Genomic DNA, 18,179 nt, shown 5'->3' on the forward strand with positions numbered 1-18,179 from the left:
TGAGCTTAATCTGCTCTACTATAGGACACAGCTGCTAGAACTGCTTGTGTAGTGATGTCAGTGTCCCCTAGGGGGCGCCATTACTCCATTGAATCATTTCATTACAGTTTTCCAAAGTTTTAATCAAAAGCTTCTTGTCCTTTTTTGGCATCTCGTTTGATTCCTTGAACTTCAAAGCTCGTCTCATATCACTATCAATTTATATTTAAAAAAACCACCAAATAACAAACCAAAACAACAGACTGAATGTCCTACAAGTGTTGACTTCTTAACACTCATCCCTTTAAGTCGAGTCAAACTGAAAACCCTTGATGTGTTTCTCAACCAACTCAAACGTATACAGTAGTTCTGTAAAAGAAATGTGATTTGTATGAACTGTGTGTGTCTGCTACACTTCTGTGACTTGTATGAACTGTGTGTGTCTGCTACACGTCTGTGACTTGTATGAACTGTGTGTGTCTGCTACACTTCTGTGACTTGTATGAACTGTGTGTGTCTGGTACAGCTCTGTAAAGTCCTTCTTCGGGTCTTTCTCTTGCAACTGTTGCGTGTTTGTAGTCTTTTCTCCCATTGAAACCCATTATAAGATGTGGCTGTTGAACTACAAAAATAGCCCCTGACTGTGTGTTTGCTACACTTCTGTGAATTCCTTCATTGTGTCTTTCTCCTGCAGCTGCTGTGTGTTCGTCGCGTTCTTCTTATTTTTCTTCTTCACGAGTTCGAAGTTGTAGTTCTGCAGAACCCTCTTCTGGGCTTCACTAGGTTGTTCCTCGGTCCCGTCCTCGCCGTCCTCTTCGGTGCCGCATGCGCAGTACAGCAGAACCCCACACACGGAACCCAACAGAACTCCCAACGCGCTCATGGCGATGATGGTGATCAGAATCGGGTCCAGAGTCCTCAGAACCGGAGTTGTGGAGCTGCGACCTGAAATATTATCTGAGTCCGAATCATCATCATCTTCATAATCGCCATCATCATTGCTGTTGTCAAAGGACATGCCTCCTTCTAAGTTCTTATCCGAAACGTTGTCATTGTTGTCGTCAAATGGCGTTTTGGACTCGTCACCATCGGTGTTGGAAATGGGATCGATATCGTCCTTGTCTTTGGGCATCAGGGGACTAGAAGAGTCGGGCGAGGACGTATCCGGAAACCGGACCACCGAGTCGGAGTCGTCTGAGTTTTCCGAGTCGTCTGGTGAGGGAGCGTTGTCCAGGTTAAAGCTATCAGGAGAAGGAGCAGGATCAACGGAAGCCCGATCCTCAACTCCAGGCGTTCTAGATTCCTCTGATGTTCCACCACCAGTAGGGTGTTCCGGGCCAGAACTTGCTCCAGTTGGGCTTGCGTCTCCTGCACTTCCGTTGCCAGGAGACGAGTCTGTGGAGTTGGGGGTTCTAGAAGTCTCCGATGACGACGTGGCTGTCCAATCAGGTCTGGTCCTCTCTGGAGGAGGTTCTGAAGCGCTGACAGGGTCTGATGGTCCCTGGGAAGCACCAGGGTGCGAGGAGGGACTTGTGGGGGTGGAGCCCAGGTGAGGGAGGAGAGTGGAGGCTGTGGAGCAGAGAAAGATAATAGCAGTTAGCCTTTTGTAGTCTCTCCCATTGAAACACATTATAAGACTGCCAAAATGGCCTTGCCAGGTAGCCTGTGTGCACTGGGTACACTCTCGGAAAAAAAGGTACCGATCCGTACCTTAAAAGGTACAAACGCTTGTCTCTGTGGCAGTACCTTTTGAGGGTACAGGGTTGTACCTTTCAAAAAGGTACATATTTGTACCCTTATACTTTGTACCTTTAAGTGCCTCATCTGTACCTTCACGGTTAAGTTTGTACCTTAAGTGGATGGTACAAATGCTGTACCATTTTTTTCTGTACCCTGTGTACCCTCAAAGGTACTGCCACAGAGACAATTCAATTTGTACCTTTAAGGTACATAATTTGCCCATAGAAATTCACATAGACAAGCTTGAAAGAGAACAAACAAATTAAACTTAAATTAAATCTCGCTTTTTATTTTCTTTTTCAAATATAAAAACAATGAATCTTCCATATACATTGTACAACAACATTTCACTTCTTTTTCATTTTCATTAAAAATAATAATAATAATAATAATAATAATAAAAATAATAATAATAATAATAAGAGTACATGCTGGTAAAGGTTTGGACACAAAATCAAGGCCACCTCCATCAAGAAACTGAACAAAAGGCCTATATACGGTGCTTAATTACAGTATATATTGCAGTACTTATTTACCCATATTAAGTCAGATACCCATACTGATGCCTTAAGTATGAAGCAGGGACAGGTGGATTAAACAAAAAGCCACTGTACCATTTGGACCGTGATCTGTATAATGTTAGGTGTAGGCTGCGTACATCCTGTATCTATAGATTGGCCAAGTCTTTGTACTGCAACAAAAAGACTAAATCAAACACTCGTTTTCAACAGCACAAAGCATTAATTTTGTCTTGTGGTTTGATTTCACACCACTAATTTGGGTAAAATTCAGCACATGGCTCATTTTCACTTTTGCTCTTCAGCCAAGAGATTAAAATGTCTGAGCATTAACTGTTATATCAATCCCACTCTAATACACTGGAATGCTTCACAGCCTACATGCATGGCTTGATTAAAAATTGAATATGTGCTTAAAAACTCCTGTTATTTTAATGACATTCAACTTAGTCTTCTTGACACACAGTACTTGGAGGGCATTAAGACTACCTATGCATGAACACATGGAATTTTTCTATTGTCCACTCCTATTTGCAAAAGCACTCCAGATCTGACAGATAGCAAGTGCATATCCTGAGGTCACCCAGCAGGTGTCTGATGGGATTCAGGCCTGAACTAGGTCTGTACCATTCCAAAACCCCACTCAAACCTATTCTGGTGAAGTCATTCTTTTATTGATGTATTTGTGTGCTTAGGGTAGTTGCCGTTCTGAAAGATTCAGTGCGTTAAGTTCCACAAAGTAATCCAATAGTCCAACAAGAAAGTGCTACCCAGGTCTGGTTGAACATGTACATTTTGGAAAGTGAGGTGTTGTAGGATGTGGCAAATACATAGTCCGCTTTAAACAGTTTGTCAAAAGCACTCACGGCATGGCAAGCAATGTCTAGTATGATGAAGTAGCAGTGAACCTGACTTTTCTTCGTCCCGGTAGGTGGGGCTGCCTGCTCTCAGCAATCGTGTCCAGGTGGTGCTGTACACTGGTTCCTGTCTGTAGATTACACACAAACAAAGACATGACTTTTTAGAGCATGAAGAATGAGCAGTGATCAAACTACTAAGCGTCTTCAAGCTCAAGAAAAGAGCAAAGTTGCCTGGATAAAATAATCCTCAGACTTGAACAGCTATGTATAAACTACATTACTTTATTGAAATCACATGTTCAGCGTGAGAACTCTGCCCGCTCTGAACCCCACACATCAAATAAACAGGATAGTATAGCAATTCAAAATAGTATGCTATGTCATATCATTCCTGATGCAGTATACATGTTATGCACTATACGTATAAATAAATAGAAACACAGATACTATGGGCAATGGTACAGATCAAGGCACAGCCATTACTTCAGACTTGTCCATTTCATATTTGCCGATACACTTAGGCAATCATTTATGGGCAGTCATGGGTGAACGGTTAGGGCGTCAGACTGGCATCCCAGAGGTTGCCGGTTCGACTCCCGACCCGCTAGGTTGGTGGGGGGAGTAATCAACCAGTGCTCTCCCCCATCCTCCTCCATGACTGAGGTACCCTGAGCATGGTACCGTCCCACCGCACTGCTCCCCATGGGGCGCCACTGAGGGCTGCCCCCTTGCACGGGTGAGGCATAAAATGCAATTTCGTTGTGTGCAGTGTACACGTGTGTACTGTGGAGTGCTGTGTCACAAAAACAATTGGTGTTGGAGTTTCCCAATGGGATTTCACATAAGGTATAATACAAAGTATGTCACTAGATCCTTATGCCATCATTTTAGTAGTCATTGTTAATTCAGACAAACCTTCTGAGACATCACAAGGCGCTTCTATGCTGCAGCTGCTGACATTTTCGCTGGACGTTTGCGGCCCTGTGCTGACAGTGGAAACAAACAGGAGGAGGATCCTGGCCATGGCACTATCCCGACCTGAAACACACATGGATCACATAGCTAATACAACCAATAGGCACACAGATTCAACTAAAAACATATCAGTGCAGTTCAGATGAAAAACAGAGTATAAACCCTTACCTCTTCATCATCACTGCTTACATGGCCAGAAGCCTCAGAGATTTCGATGAGGGCCTGGAGCTGAGCCGTTCGGTGAAGTGTCCTCTCCAAATATCTCCATTAAGTCCAGCTCAACCTTGCATGGCAAAAAGAAAGCCCTTTTGAATTACCGTATGTGAATAAAATATGCTAAAAGTTTACAATTTACAAATACATCCATCAGCCACAGGATACTATAAAAGAAAACCGCAAAGACAGTTGGAACATGAAGGTGAACACATAACTTACCAGGCCCTTGACATCTTTAAAACGGGGGAATTCCACCAGCACAGTCTTCGTCAGACAGTTGTGACGTGGCAGCAGCTAGTCTTTGTGCAGTGGGGCCTCCATAATGTTCTCTCTTCTCCCTGTCTCCTCTTCTCGTAGCATTTTCGCCAAACAGTTTTGATTCGCCAACTGAGGTCATTCTGGGCATCACAATTATGCTCCGATTAATGAAATAAATGAAGGGTGAAATTCAGCATCGACACATTACATAACACTCGACTGACACAGAGACTTGCAATTATTATTACAAGGTATTGGTTACGATCTGCAGCAAAATAGGGTAAGGTGCCTGGCTGAAAGGCACTTCAGCCATGGCTTGAATGCGCAGGCAAACACATTCTTTCCTACTGGAAAGGGCAGGACTTGAACAAGTTCCCCTCTGATAATAAGGCTCCCTAACAACTAGGGGAAATAATAACCAAATTATCAACTTACAAAGCCATGTTTAGTGTAGTGTGGGGATTCCTCAGGTACGGACAGAAATTGATGATTCCTCTTGCACACATGTCTGGAACATAGCGTGGTGGCATTTTCCTGACAAAAAAAAAAACACACACACACAAACTCAAAGACTGATTATCTCATTTAAAAATGCAATGAACATCCAGTTGTTGCTATTGTTTAAGTCTCGCCAAGGATCCCAAATGCACACAGCTTGATTCAGTTAAAAAATTATTTACTGAAATTTTGTAAAGAACATGTTACTTATTAGTCCAACAAAGTGTGGATTACAAAATAATCGCATATCCAAAAGCATGAAGCAAGATATTTGACTTAACACTTATGAACCAACATCAACAGACCCATTCAAATTAGCCATTTCTTTCCTAGTTTAAAAATCAACATAACTTACTGCATGTTCAAAAGGTCTATGGAGAAGTATGGCTCTGAACAGCTTACCAATTCAGTTTAATTAAATACTGGCAAAACGGATAAGCTCACCCATCATCACTGTAGCTTTATCTTTATTTATTGAACACAAAAAATACTTTCAATTTAAGCATTCTTACCAACTCCAAGGTTTTCACTGTGACTTCGGAAATGCTGATGAATTTCTGTTCACAAACTTGACATTGACCAAGATAGTGTTTGTCTGGAGAGGGGAATACACGAAAATAAAAACAATGGGTTAATGCAAGCAGCCACATACCCGGTGTGTTTACATCAACGTCATTACGATAGTCCAAAGTCCATCCGTTGAGCTTAGCTATTGCATAACCCTCACGAAAACCCGCGTTTTACAGACAGAGACGTATTCTAGCATTTTAGTTTTTCGATACAGACGTTATGGACCATGATATAGATTGCCATTAGCCATGAGATACACAATAGCCTGTGCATCACAAGTCTGTTAGCTCAACACGGAGCTAGACCACCTCTGCAGAGAAAGACGGCAGAGCTTAACACTAGAACTACCAGGATTTTTCTGCCTACCTAGAAGTACCAGAGAGGGGTCATTTGACCCAGCGGCTTTTACCTAATACACTAATCACTCATTTTGTTATGGTAATGAGGCTGTTAGGGGCCGTGTGTGGGGTGAGGGGGTCACACCTTACAGTGCTAACAGCCAAGACAAACAGGGACAGACAGCTTCTTCCCAAGGGCTGTCAGCCTCCAAAATTTCCACAGGTAAATAGCAACCTGCATGAAGATATCAGCAGCAAAGACAGATAGCACAGTTTGGTGGACAGTGTGTTACAGTTTTTCTCCATTGTTTTGGCTCATTTCTTGAAACTGAGATGTCATTCTCAAAACATGGACAAATCCCAAAACTAATTTGCAGTTCCTCACAACAGAATGGCATTTATCAATGCTTTCATCACATTTCAAATGCTTTTGTACATGTCTCAATCATTTAGTACATCCTTGCAAATGGCTATGTACAAGTATCCTAGAGTTAACACAATCAGCTTACATTTAGTAGAATCTTCAAATGAATGTACCTTGCTGATCTATCCCAATTGGTTGATTCTCAGTGTAATGGTTGTCCTGAAGCACATTTTCTTCATATAAGTCATCAATGAACGTGTGATTGTCCCATGTGATCATGAAGAATCATATGACTGCAACCAGATAATGGTTGAATTACAGGTTTTCTCGATTGGTGTGGCTCATTTTTTGAAACTGAGATGACATTCCTATAACCATTGGGTCATTTGGCCAAACATTCTTACACTTCTGCACAACAGTTCAGATAATAGTCAGTACCATAAAAATGGCATAGATCCTTCTCAATTGCTTTGGCTCATTTGCATTCACTTAGTCCTTCTGTCAAAATAAACTGGATGGTTCAGCATAACTACATGGATCCTCATCACTCGCTCATATCACCCCAAAAAACAGTTTACCCATGTGTCTAAACTAAATTTCTTCCCCACATATATCATCAGTACCCCCAAAATACATTGTCCCTTTGCCATTGTGTAAGCACTGCCAGTAAAAATGGTTAGGTGTTTTATCTACGTTCAGCTAACAGATTTCGACTATGTATAAAAATGAACAAGTGAGTGAAACCATTGAAGTTTGACAACACAGATAATTCACCAAGGACATTTATCAGTAAGTTAACTTTACTGTAAATTCATATACAGAAAGTAATGCCCATATATCACAGGTTTCTCATGGGTTTGGTTCATTTCTCAAAACAGAGATAACATTCTCAAAATAACATGGATAAATGCCAAAGCAACTAGCAATTGTTCAAAACAGAATGTCGTTTGAAAAAATGTCATGAAATTAGCCAAATAACAGAGGAAACTGTAGTATACACGTAAAATTATTTTCTACTAACTAGTAAAGTTACAATACCATCTGACCTGTTGAACACTGTCATGAATTTACTATGTAATGAAATTCTTAAAATATGATGTCCTTGACTGTTTTGGGAATTGCGTAGACCACTTTGCATATGATGACTTACACAATGAAATAATGCTGACGTGTTTTGGAGAGGGCAACCATTAGACTGAGAATTGTCTAATTCGTTTAGATAAGCAAGGTCAATATATTTGGAAAATGTGCTAAATGTATGCTGAATGTGTCAACTGAAGGGTATTTGTACATATCCATCTGCAGAGATGTACTAAACATTTGAGACATGTACAAAGCATTTGATATCTGATGAAAGCAATGAAAAATGCCATTCTGTTTTGGGAAATTGCAAGTTGGTTTGGGGATTTGTCCGTGTTGTTTTGAGAATGTCATCTCAGTTTCGAGAAATTAGCCAAACCAATCGAGAAAAACTGTAATGTTTGAATCTCCCATGCCATGTGACCATAACGACTCATGTGAATGCAACCTGGCAATTGTTAGATGGATAAATACCAGTGCATGTGGACTACTGCTTCATTTCCCTCAATAATTTTGTGGTGAAAGAAACTCCTCTCCAAGGAACGAAGATGCAGAAATACAGCACTCAACAGGCATGGGAAATTATCCACACATGCACACACACACACACACACATGCACACACACACATGCAAAAACACTCTGTGTCTCAAGTGACAGCTGTGAGCTGCTAACAGCCACATTTCCACAACAAAAGGAGTGTCCGCAGGGGGTCCAAAGGGTCAAATGACCCTCTCGTGGGGCTTTTAGGTAAAAAGGTCAATTGACCCCTCCGTGGTAGTTCTAGTGTTAAAGAAGGGCTGATATAGAACAAAAATCTTGTCGGGCATTTTCTGCCAAGACCGGTCCTGCAGCCCATTAAGAGTCAACAGCCACCGGGCAAATGTCATACAGCCTTATGGACAATCCAGCTAAGGTCAGTCGAAGGCGAAGAAATCCACGGTGGAGAATGTGGAGAACTAGGACTAATCTAATGGGCACGTGCCTTGCATTTTACATGGTCCACATTGTATGAATTGAAAAGCTAAAATGCTGGAATACGCTTCTGCTAGCAACAGATATAATAATCCTTGTTTCCTGAGCCCGCCCTGACGCACCAAGAGCTACTGTAGTGACCAAATTGTGGCTAGTTAGCTCTAGTTATTACCTCAGTTTTGAACAAGCTCATGTTTCACACGGTGTGTGCATCGTTCTCCTTTTCACCAAAACACATTGCAAGAATTCGTCTGATCTCCCATTTCCACAGCAACCCCCTCACAACTCCAGATGAAATATGTGTGATAGTAGCTCTAAATATACAACCAAATTCTTTTAAATGGGTTAGCCATGCCACGGTTAAGCTAAAGTTTGCTAGTAAGCTGGTGTGCTTCAGTAGTGCAAGTTTAGCAGTGATTTAGCCACCAACCAGTACCCAAAACCCACACTTAAAGAGGTTATTTCGGAAATGTTAAACCGATTTTCTATGTTTTTTGAAAAATGGGAAGGGTGTGAGTGAAACGGTCAACTATGTATATACATGGTGGTACTAAATCTATAGTGTCTAGCAGCCTACACATGATGTTTACAGATCACACGACTGTTTTGTAAACACATTATTCATTTATATGTTTTAAAAGCTTTGAATGTTAGTCAAAACTACTTCAAAGTACCGGTACTCACCTTTTACCGTTATCCAACGTCTGAAAAATGGCGGCTCCCTCGTTTCAAAATCTGGAGAAGGCTTCTAGTGACAAAAGCAAAAGGGGTGGAGCGTTCTAAGGTACAAACATGTACCTTCTCCAATTTTGTACCTTGGAAGGTACAGTACAGTACCACAGAGGTCCAGTTGTGTACCTTTTAAGGTACAAAAAACTGTACATTTGTGTACCTTAATGTGTCATATTTGTACCACAGTGTACCTTCATTTCTGACAGTGTAGTCTTTTCTCCCATTGAAACCCATTATGAGACATGGCAATTGAACTACAAAAATGGCCTCGTCAGGTGGCCTTGTGTACTGTGTAGTATTTTCTCCCATTGAAACCCATTATAAGACGTGGCTATTGAACTACAAAAAGGTGAGGGAGGAGAGCGGAGGCTGCCAGAGAAATAGAATTTTGGGGGTTTTCAAGGTGCACTGTGTAATATTTTAGTAGTTTCACTCTGCGGCCATTTTTGTAGTCCAATAGCCGTGCCTTATAATGGGTTTCAATGGGAGAAAAGACTACACACTAGGCTACCTGAAGTTCACTAGAGAATATTGGGGGTGGAATTCCTTTACTACAGCAGGGAACATTGGTCACACATCAGTGAAACTCTGAACTAAAGGGACTATTGGTCACACATCAGTGAAACTCTGAACTAAAGGGACTATTGGTCACATATCTGTGAAAGTCTGAACTAATTATGAAATAAATAAATGAACCTTGACAGTCTTCCGGGCTGATGCCGTCCACAATCTTGATGTCATCCAGCGCCACCCAGCCCAAGCCTTCGAACACCACCTGTGGTCTCACACACACACACACACACACACACACACACACACACACACACACACACACACACACACACACACACACACACACACACACACACACACACACACACACACACACACACACACATTAACAGAGCGAATGAGATAGAGAGGGAGTGAGAAAAATACGTAATCCTACATTGTGCCGCTTTAAATATTTGCGTAATATATTGTTGTCAGGAAGAAATATTTAGTTTGTGTTTTACGATTGATTTAATATTATGTATGTGTTCATTATAGTATTATAGCTGCATAAATAAACAGTTAAAGTCTTGTTAGTTAAATATTTAGTATTGTATTATTGTCATCAGCAAATGTTTAGTAAGTCTTCAATAATGTGTAATAATGTAATAAGAATGTAATAACGATATATCAATGCTTATAATGGTATTATGGATGCACAACAAACCATTAATTAACCATCTATAGCTTAAGGTTATTGTAAAGTGGTACCGTGGGATTTGAACTTGCAACGTTCTGATCTTCAAACCAACACCATAGGCACTAGGCCAAGCAACTGACTGCAGAGTTCCCTGTCAAGACCATGTCTGGAGGTCAAATGCAATGTAATGTAATGTAATGTAATGCAATGCAATGCAATGTAATGCACTGCAATGTAATGCAATGCAATGTAATCATGTAATGTAATGTAATGTAATGCAATGCAATGTTCTGATTCGGGCTACTGACTTCATGCTGAACACTTCTGAGTCATTCCAAGGGTTTTTTTTTTTATTTTTAATAGAGTTGGCAATTTAAAAGAAAAAGGTAAGGACATGCAATGCATGTTTGAAGAACTCTAACGGTAGGGACACATAGACGCAAAGAAGCGAACGTCGACATTCATTCCTATGAGAGAGGCCAAGGCAAGCGATCAGGAGCAAAGCGAAGCAAAAATATTCGACGAAGTTCAATGTTATGCAAATGAAGATCGAATTCGTCCTAATCAAATCAACAACATAACTTCCATTCCATTTGATTCACCGAGAGGACCTGATGACGGTTGGATTTCAACTCTCTTTGCCTCGCTCGTTATGTCGCTATGTGTCCCTACCGCAAAGAGAATAGTTATAACTGTCACCACAATTGTAATGTATATGTCTTAATCTGTCACTTAAGGCTCTCTGCACTGTCATAGCAATGTTGTTATGGGGCTACAGTATTTACAGAAAGGACAGAGACAAGTATGGGGGTAGTGTGGCAATATACATTCAGAGCCACATTCCTGTTACACTCAGAGGGGATTATGGCATGTTATGTGAAAATGTTGCACTTCCTAAAACCTATATTGATGGGAAGATGCTATAGGCCACCAAACTTTAGCAGCCAGTATCTCAATAATTTGTGTGATCTCTTTGAAAGGGCATGCGATGAAAACAGAGAAATCTACGTACTGAGAGATATGAACATTAATTTTCTGTCGTCAAGCTGTCCTCTGAAAAAGAAAATGGTTAATGCAGCTAATGACTGCAATCTTGTTGTCAATATACCAACCAGAGTGTAGGATATAATGATGATGATGATGATGATGATNATGATGATGAAAGTACTGGTCGTACACCCGCTGGTCTAATTGAAGATGAAAATAATATGTAGATGAAAATAATATGTAGTGGTGTTGTGTTGAGTCAGAGTGTGGAAGTTGAAAAGGTTGTGTTGTCTCACAGTGTGGTTTTCTATACAAAAACAGAAATGAAAGGACAAACAGGACAATGCTAATTTATTCACATTCCAAACGTCCCATTCACATTATCTACTCAGAGATAATAATTACAGGGAAAGTATTGCACGCACTAGTAATAACAGGGAATTTACACATAAAGGCAGGAAATTTTGTACACAGAGTGTTCATTAATAAGATCGGGGGTATATCATCTACTTGCATTGATCACATATAGGCCTACACTAATTCTGTTGAACTATGCTCGAAAGCCATTTCTGTTCCCATTGGTTTTAGTGACCATAACCTGGTGTGCATTTCCAGGAAGGCAAAGGTCCCAAAGGCTGACCCTAAAATTGTGTAGAAAAGATCATACAGGGGTTTCTGCTGTGATTCATATGTGAATGATGTCAGCAATATTGGTTGGGCTAATGTTTGTAAATACAGTGACCCTGACACTGCACTGAGTGCTTTCATGGAACTGCTGGTTCCAGTGATGGATAAACATGCACCTGTGAGGAGATTGACTGTGAAAACAACTAGATGTCCCTGGGTTGACGATGAATTAAAAGAATGCATGGCACAAAGGAAGGAAGCAAAAGAAGCAGCAAATCGGTCAGACTGCACATCTGACTGGCAAGTGTACGGTAAACTAAGAAACTACACCACTAAGCTTAACAGAAGGAAAAAGAAATTGTATTATGAAACCACAATAAATGCTGTAAAACATGATTGCAAGAAACTATGTAACACTCTGAATGACATCATGGGCAGAAAGAGCAACTCGGCTCCATCTTTTATTGAAGTTGAAGGGTCTTTCATAACTAAACCTATGGATATTGCCAATTATTTTAATGACTATTTTATTAGCAAAGTTTGTAAACTTAGGCAGGAAATGACATCACCTATCAATGAGTCATTGTATTCACATATAAAAAAAACCAGAATGATGCTGGACAAGAACTGTCATTTTAAATTCTCTAACGTAACTGTTGAAGCAGTGACTAAATTACTACTGTCAATTCACAATGAGAAACCACCAGGCATTGATAACCTGGACGGTAAATTATTGAAGATTGTTGCGGATCATATTGTAACTCTGTATGTCATATTTTTAATTCAAGCCTGAACTGAAACGGATTCCCTCAAAGCTGGAAAGAGGCCAAGGTGACCCCTTTACCAAAAAATACTTGTGCTGCTTTCACTGGCTCCAACAGCCGCCCCATCAGTTTGTTACCTGCCCTTAGCAAACTGTTGGAGAAAATTGTATTTAATCAGATACAATCTTATTTTTCACTGAACAGTTTAACTAGCAACTACCAACATGAAAGCTATCTGACCAACAGAACTCAGAATGTTTAATTTAATGGCTGTCTATCCAATGCCCAGGAAGTGCATTGTGGAATCCCACAAGGTTCTTCTCTAGGGCCACTGCTCTATTCTATTTTTACAAATGACTGAATGGAATGCCCTTCCAGATCATATTTTAAAAACCCAAAGTAAAATTAGCTTTAAAAATCAATTAAAGAAATATTTCATGACTGATGGTACCTAATCGTTGTTGTATGTAGGCCTACTTCTGAGACACAGCTTACTGTGCATTTTGTGTGGAGGGATTAGTCTAGTTATTACTTTAATGTTCTTTTCCTTTCTTACTATTCATTTTTAAATTATTATTATTATTAGGCCTTTCTTTTATTTCTTTGAGTCTACTGTTTATATGTTGAGTCCTTGTATGGTCTAATGTGGGAACTAATAATTAATTCACTTCTTTTCCAGTTTTTACTCATATCTGGTGTATTGTATGTTTATGTGTTTCCCTGTGTTTATTCATATCTGTAGTATTGTATGTTTATGTCTTGTCTGTTATATGTTTTGTGTGGACCCCAGGAAGAGTAGCTGATGGGTTACATCAGCTAATGGGGATCCAAATAAAATACCAAAATACCAAATCATCATCATCATCATCACCATCATCCAAATAATGTAACAACAGCCACCAGATATTAGTACAATAGCAGTAATTGCACATTGCAGTTGTGATGCTTTTTGACCACTAGATGGAGCCACACACCATCTTAGGAGACAGAGAAGACATGCCTGCATGCGTATGACTGCACACACACACACACACACACACACACACACACACACACACACACACACACACACACACACACACACACACACACACACACACACACACACACACACACACACACACACACACACACACACACACACACACCCCTCTCTCTCTCTCTCTCTCTCTCTCTCTCACACACACACACACACACACACACATTATCTTTCTATCTATCTCTTGTGTGCAGGCTCTCTTGAACACACCCTTCCTTCCTGCCTGCCGCAACGACACTTAAAATAAGCCGGCAAGCAACGGCATCAGAGTGACTCTCCTGTTCTCAGAGTTAGAAAAACAAAGATTTCAGACTTCAGACTTCATTCCACAATTATAGCCTTTCCATGACTCAGGTGAGAAACATTAGAATTCTCTAACACTGTGCATCTGGCTCTTGATTCTGATTGGCTGATTGGCGGATCCAAGTGGTTTAGCCCCTTAATACACGGCCTTATAAATGAGCTGTTACTAGAATGGCAATGGCCAAGTTGTACTAAAGACCCTGTGCACTGCCATAGTAGTGTAGTACTATAGCAGTTAACTTTCAATGTATATTATAGACAGAAGGCCTAGAAGTCTCTACTTTAGCTGGTGAAGTGGGGATATTTTGCGTCTGACATGGCAATGTTTTTTGTGATACTCCTCATAAATATATACAGTGAGTCCAATATGTATTTGATCCCTTTCTGATTTTGCCGGTTTGCCCACTAATAAAGACATGATCAGTCTATAAATTTATGATAATATGTATTCAAACATGGAGAGACAGAATATCAAAAAGAAATTCCAGAAAAGAACTTAAAATAATATATTTTAATTTATTTGTATTTAATTTAGGCAAATAAGTATTTGACCCCTCTAGCTAAAGAAGATAAAGTGCTTTGTGGAAAAGCCCTAGTTGTCTAGCACTGAGGTCAGATGCTTCTTTTAGTTGATGACAATGTTTGTGCATATAGTAGAAAATATTTTTGCCCATTTTTCTTTGCACATTATCTCTAAAACATTAATAGTTTGTGGCTGTAGCTTGGCAAATGGGACGTTCAGTTCCCTCCATAGAATCATAGTGCAGCAAATACCTCAAAGAATCTTTCACTTAGTGATGCAAGCATCAAATTTGGTTCAGAGGTGCTTCAGACCCTACCCTTTGGCGGCCATTTTCCAAGATGGCCACCAATTGAACTGCTTTTAAATGGCTTTTATGTATATTTTGATTGACTGATCATATTTTGAATATCTATGTATGGAAATATATTATGTTGAGCATGGAAAATTCCATGATACACTCAAAAATATATATTGACAATTATAGTATTTTCATAATTACATGTAAATAAACTAACACTCACTGAATGATTCTAAATATTACAAAAACAGAAGTAGGCCTATAATGATTACATGTTTGTTGTTTGGGTAGGAAAACTCTCTGATGCACATGTTGGATTAGTTATTTTTAGTCCTCACATTTGCAGGAACATAACTGTGTACAGGTGAGGCTAAAGCAATAGCATTTGCATCTTCCTCGGCAGTCAGTCTTGCATCCACATTTTGTCAGTTGCTGGCAACTCTCCGCAATTGTAGGAAGCTTTGACCAGAGAACTTTCCAGGCCTCACCATCTTTTTGCCACCCCCAGTTGGCAGGGCTTTCAATTTGCATTTTGCACACAGTAGCTCGGCCCCATATACAGGCAGTGTGGCAGCGGACTGTTCCTTTAACATGATGGACAAGGGATGCACTTGTCGGTGAAATGGCATCATATATAGGATCTTTGTTTCCGAGCAAACAAGTCCAGTCTTAACCTCATCAACCTTGTCTGTTGTGCTGTTCGTGTCATACATATGGATGACAAACATCTCAAGAAGGTTCAGGTCAGTATCTTCAATTACTTCTGGATATGAACTGAGCTTTTTGAAGACATGAGTCACTTCAGGGCAGACGTCCCATGTTTGCCATGCTGTTTTCTTGCCTTTGCTATGGAAAGCTGATACAACATCACAGCCAGTGAAAGAATGGAAGGACATCATGCTTTTGGATTTCTCTGGCCCAAGATTCAACACAATGTCATGAATTGGCAGCCACCTGATGGAATGACCATGGCCGAATTCGATCCACATCATCTCTAATCCTGCATCCTGGAGAATTTCTTTACATGCACTGGCCATACAAAGACTTGAAATTACGTTTCTTACTTTCCCATGCAGACATAGACTTTAGGTGTGGACTTAGGCAATTAGACATAGACAGTACACATGCATTACACCTAGAGTACCTATACAATACTCTTACAGACATATAAAGTGCAAGACTGGGCAACATACATAGAACATGTATTAAGAAGAGGTATTGTTGTGCATTTTCAGTTATGTCCTATTGTGATGATTCTGATATGGTGATAGTAGCATTGTGAAATAATAATACATATAAAGTAAGCAATTGTAATGTGCAATATTTACAACTGTAGTTGGTAGCTAGTTTTCCAGTACAGTCATTAAGTAACAGGCATGAAGCAGCAGCATGTGTGTGTGTTTTGAGTTAGTGCAAGTAGAATGTGCAATCACAATTCAGTGTTGAGGGGGGCTATCAGTGATAGGAGGGCGGGTTAAGAGTTCAGCATCCTGATTGCTTGGTGTATGAAGGTATTTGCCAGCCTGGTGGTATGGGAGCAGAGGCACCTCTACCTCTTTCCAGAGGGCAGGAGACTGAACAGTTTGTGTGCAGGGTAACTTATGTCCTTGGTGATCATCAGTGCTTTTCGGGTGGGGTGGGTGGTGTAAATGTATTGCAGGGAGGGAGTGGCGCTTCAATGATCTTCTAAGCTGTGTTCACAATGTGCTGGAGTGTCTTCCTGTTTTGCTCTGTGCAACCTGCTCCCCACACTGTGTCACACGGCTGGTCAGGATGCTCTTGATGGTTCCTCTGTAGAATGCTGTCATGATGGAGGGTGTAGCACTTGCCTTCTTCAGTTTGCACAAAAAGTAGAGGCGCTGTTGGGCCTTCTTCGCCAGTGATGATGTGTTTGTGGTCCAAGAGAGGTCGTCGCTGATGTGCACTCCAAGGAATTTTGTGCTGCTCACTCTCCACAACATCATTGTCGATGGTCAGTGGTAGCAGTTGTTTTTGGCCCCTCTGAAAGTTGACAACAATCTCCTTGGTCTTGTTGACATTCAGCAGGAGGTTGTTGTCCTTGCACCATATGGCCAGCAAGTCTACTTCTTCTTCTTCTACCCTTAGTGATGAGGCCCACTAGTGTTGCATCGTTCGTACACAAACTTCATCAGATGGTTAGTGCTGTGGGTCGTTGTGCAGTCATGTGTCAGCAGCGTGAACAGCAGGGGGCTGAGCACACAACCTTGCGGGGCCCCCGTGCTCAGGGTCAGGGTGATTGAGGTGTTGTTCCCGACACGTACTGCAGCTCAATGGATTTTTAGCAGACATCTTGTGTAATACAGTTTAAGTCCGAGGGTCTATCCTTTTACCACCCAACCGTTCAAATTATCAAAGCACATTGAGATATGGGACACAACCAGGTTAAGTCATCTTCTGCACTAGCCGGGCTCCGCCCTACTGGTGATGCAACGCCTTCGGCTCAGCTACACACAGTAGGGCCAGGAGCTTGCTCTCTCCCGCTACAGCGGGATCTCCACCCACTTTGTCTGGAACCAATCAACTGTGCATTTCCAACCGTCCTGGGTAGAGATGTGTTCAAGGCAGTGACGTGGTTTAAGCAGAGACGTTCTATTGGGCTAAGAAATGTTTGGTTTAAACTTCGGCACAGCCTTCAACCAGTAGCAAGCCGAGGGAGGCGGGTTAACCAGGCCATGGAAACAAAGTTCGTCCTGTATGGAAATGCTAATCGTTATAGTCCTGGTCAGACCAGAATCGTGGTACGTGATCTGAAGTCTATGAAAATCAGGCAACTTCTGCCCTACACCCAGCCCGATCGTTCATCCAGTGTCATTTAAGTCCCGTGCAATCTGTACACTATCCGGGTAACTGAAGCCCCGTTACCCTTGGCTCGGCTCTCCCGCGCTGGCACATCCTGTCAATTCAGGTGCGGCTATCTAACTAAATTTCTAACTACACTAACTACATTTCTAATTAAGCTATATACAGGGTCTTATTGGATAGCATATGGGAGACTATAAATACTAACAACTAAAGTGAGTATACTAAAGAGTTAGTAAACTACAACTACAGCTATTGTACCACAAGCCGACACTGAACCCCATGCTGAGTCTCACAGCAGTGATGTCACCAGTGTGCCTTGGTTGTGCTATAGCATCACTCTAATACAGAATGTAAACAAAATTGTTTTTACGACATTGTATTCCAACAGTGATGGCAAGGTTAATATGCATTATTGAATACCTGCTATCGGACAGCTGTAAGTTATGTCATAAATGTGCATTTTCAGTCATGTAAGGGCTGCCATTTTGAAAAGTGGTGGCCATTTTGTGATGAAATAATGA

The 18,179-nt window shown here is 40.9% G+C and overlaps 1 protein-coding gene and 2 long non-coding RNA genes across 3 annotated transcripts in view; all 3 read right to left on the reverse strand.

Moving 5' to 3' along the window:
• Positions 1-243: 243 nt before the first annotated feature.
• The window catches only part of LOC134466182 (dentin sialophosphoprotein-like), a 39,193-nt gene continuing 21,257 nt past the window's right edge, over positions 244-18,179 (reverse strand). Inside the window, exons 2-3 of the mRNA XM_063220079.1 lie at positions 9,799-9,877; positions 244-1,548 (exon numbers count right to left, since the gene is read on the reverse strand). Of these exons, the coding sequence (XP_063076149.1) occupies positions 632-1,548; positions 9,799-9,877 (996 nt within the window). The 3' untranslated portion in view covers positions 244-631. The remainder of the gene's footprint in view (positions 1,549-9,798; positions 9,878-18,179) is intronic.
• Positions 2,742-4,701, reverse strand: LOC134466671 (uncharacterized). The gene is made up of 4 exons (XR_010038374.1): positions 4,508-4,701; positions 4,241-4,355; positions 4,013-4,135; positions 2,742-3,225 (listed from the first exon to the last, which is right to left on the reverse strand). It is a non-coding gene; the product is annotated as an uncharacterized LOC134466671 (long non-coding RNA).
• Positions 4,840-9,093, reverse strand: LOC134466672 (uncharacterized). Its single transcript, XR_010038375.1, has 3 exons — positions 9,055-9,093; positions 5,557-5,639; positions 4,840-5,080 (listed from the first exon to the last, which is right to left on the reverse strand). It is a non-coding gene; the product is annotated as an uncharacterized LOC134466672 (long non-coding RNA).

Source organism: Engraulis encrasicolus, chromosome 16 (genome assembly GCF_034702125.1).
Source record: "Engraulis encrasicolus isolate BLACKSEA-1 chromosome 16, IST_EnEncr_1.0, whole genome shotgun sequence".
Taxonomy (NCBI): domain Eukaryota; kingdom Metazoa; phylum Chordata; class Actinopteri; order Clupeiformes; family Engraulidae; genus Engraulis; species Engraulis encrasicolus.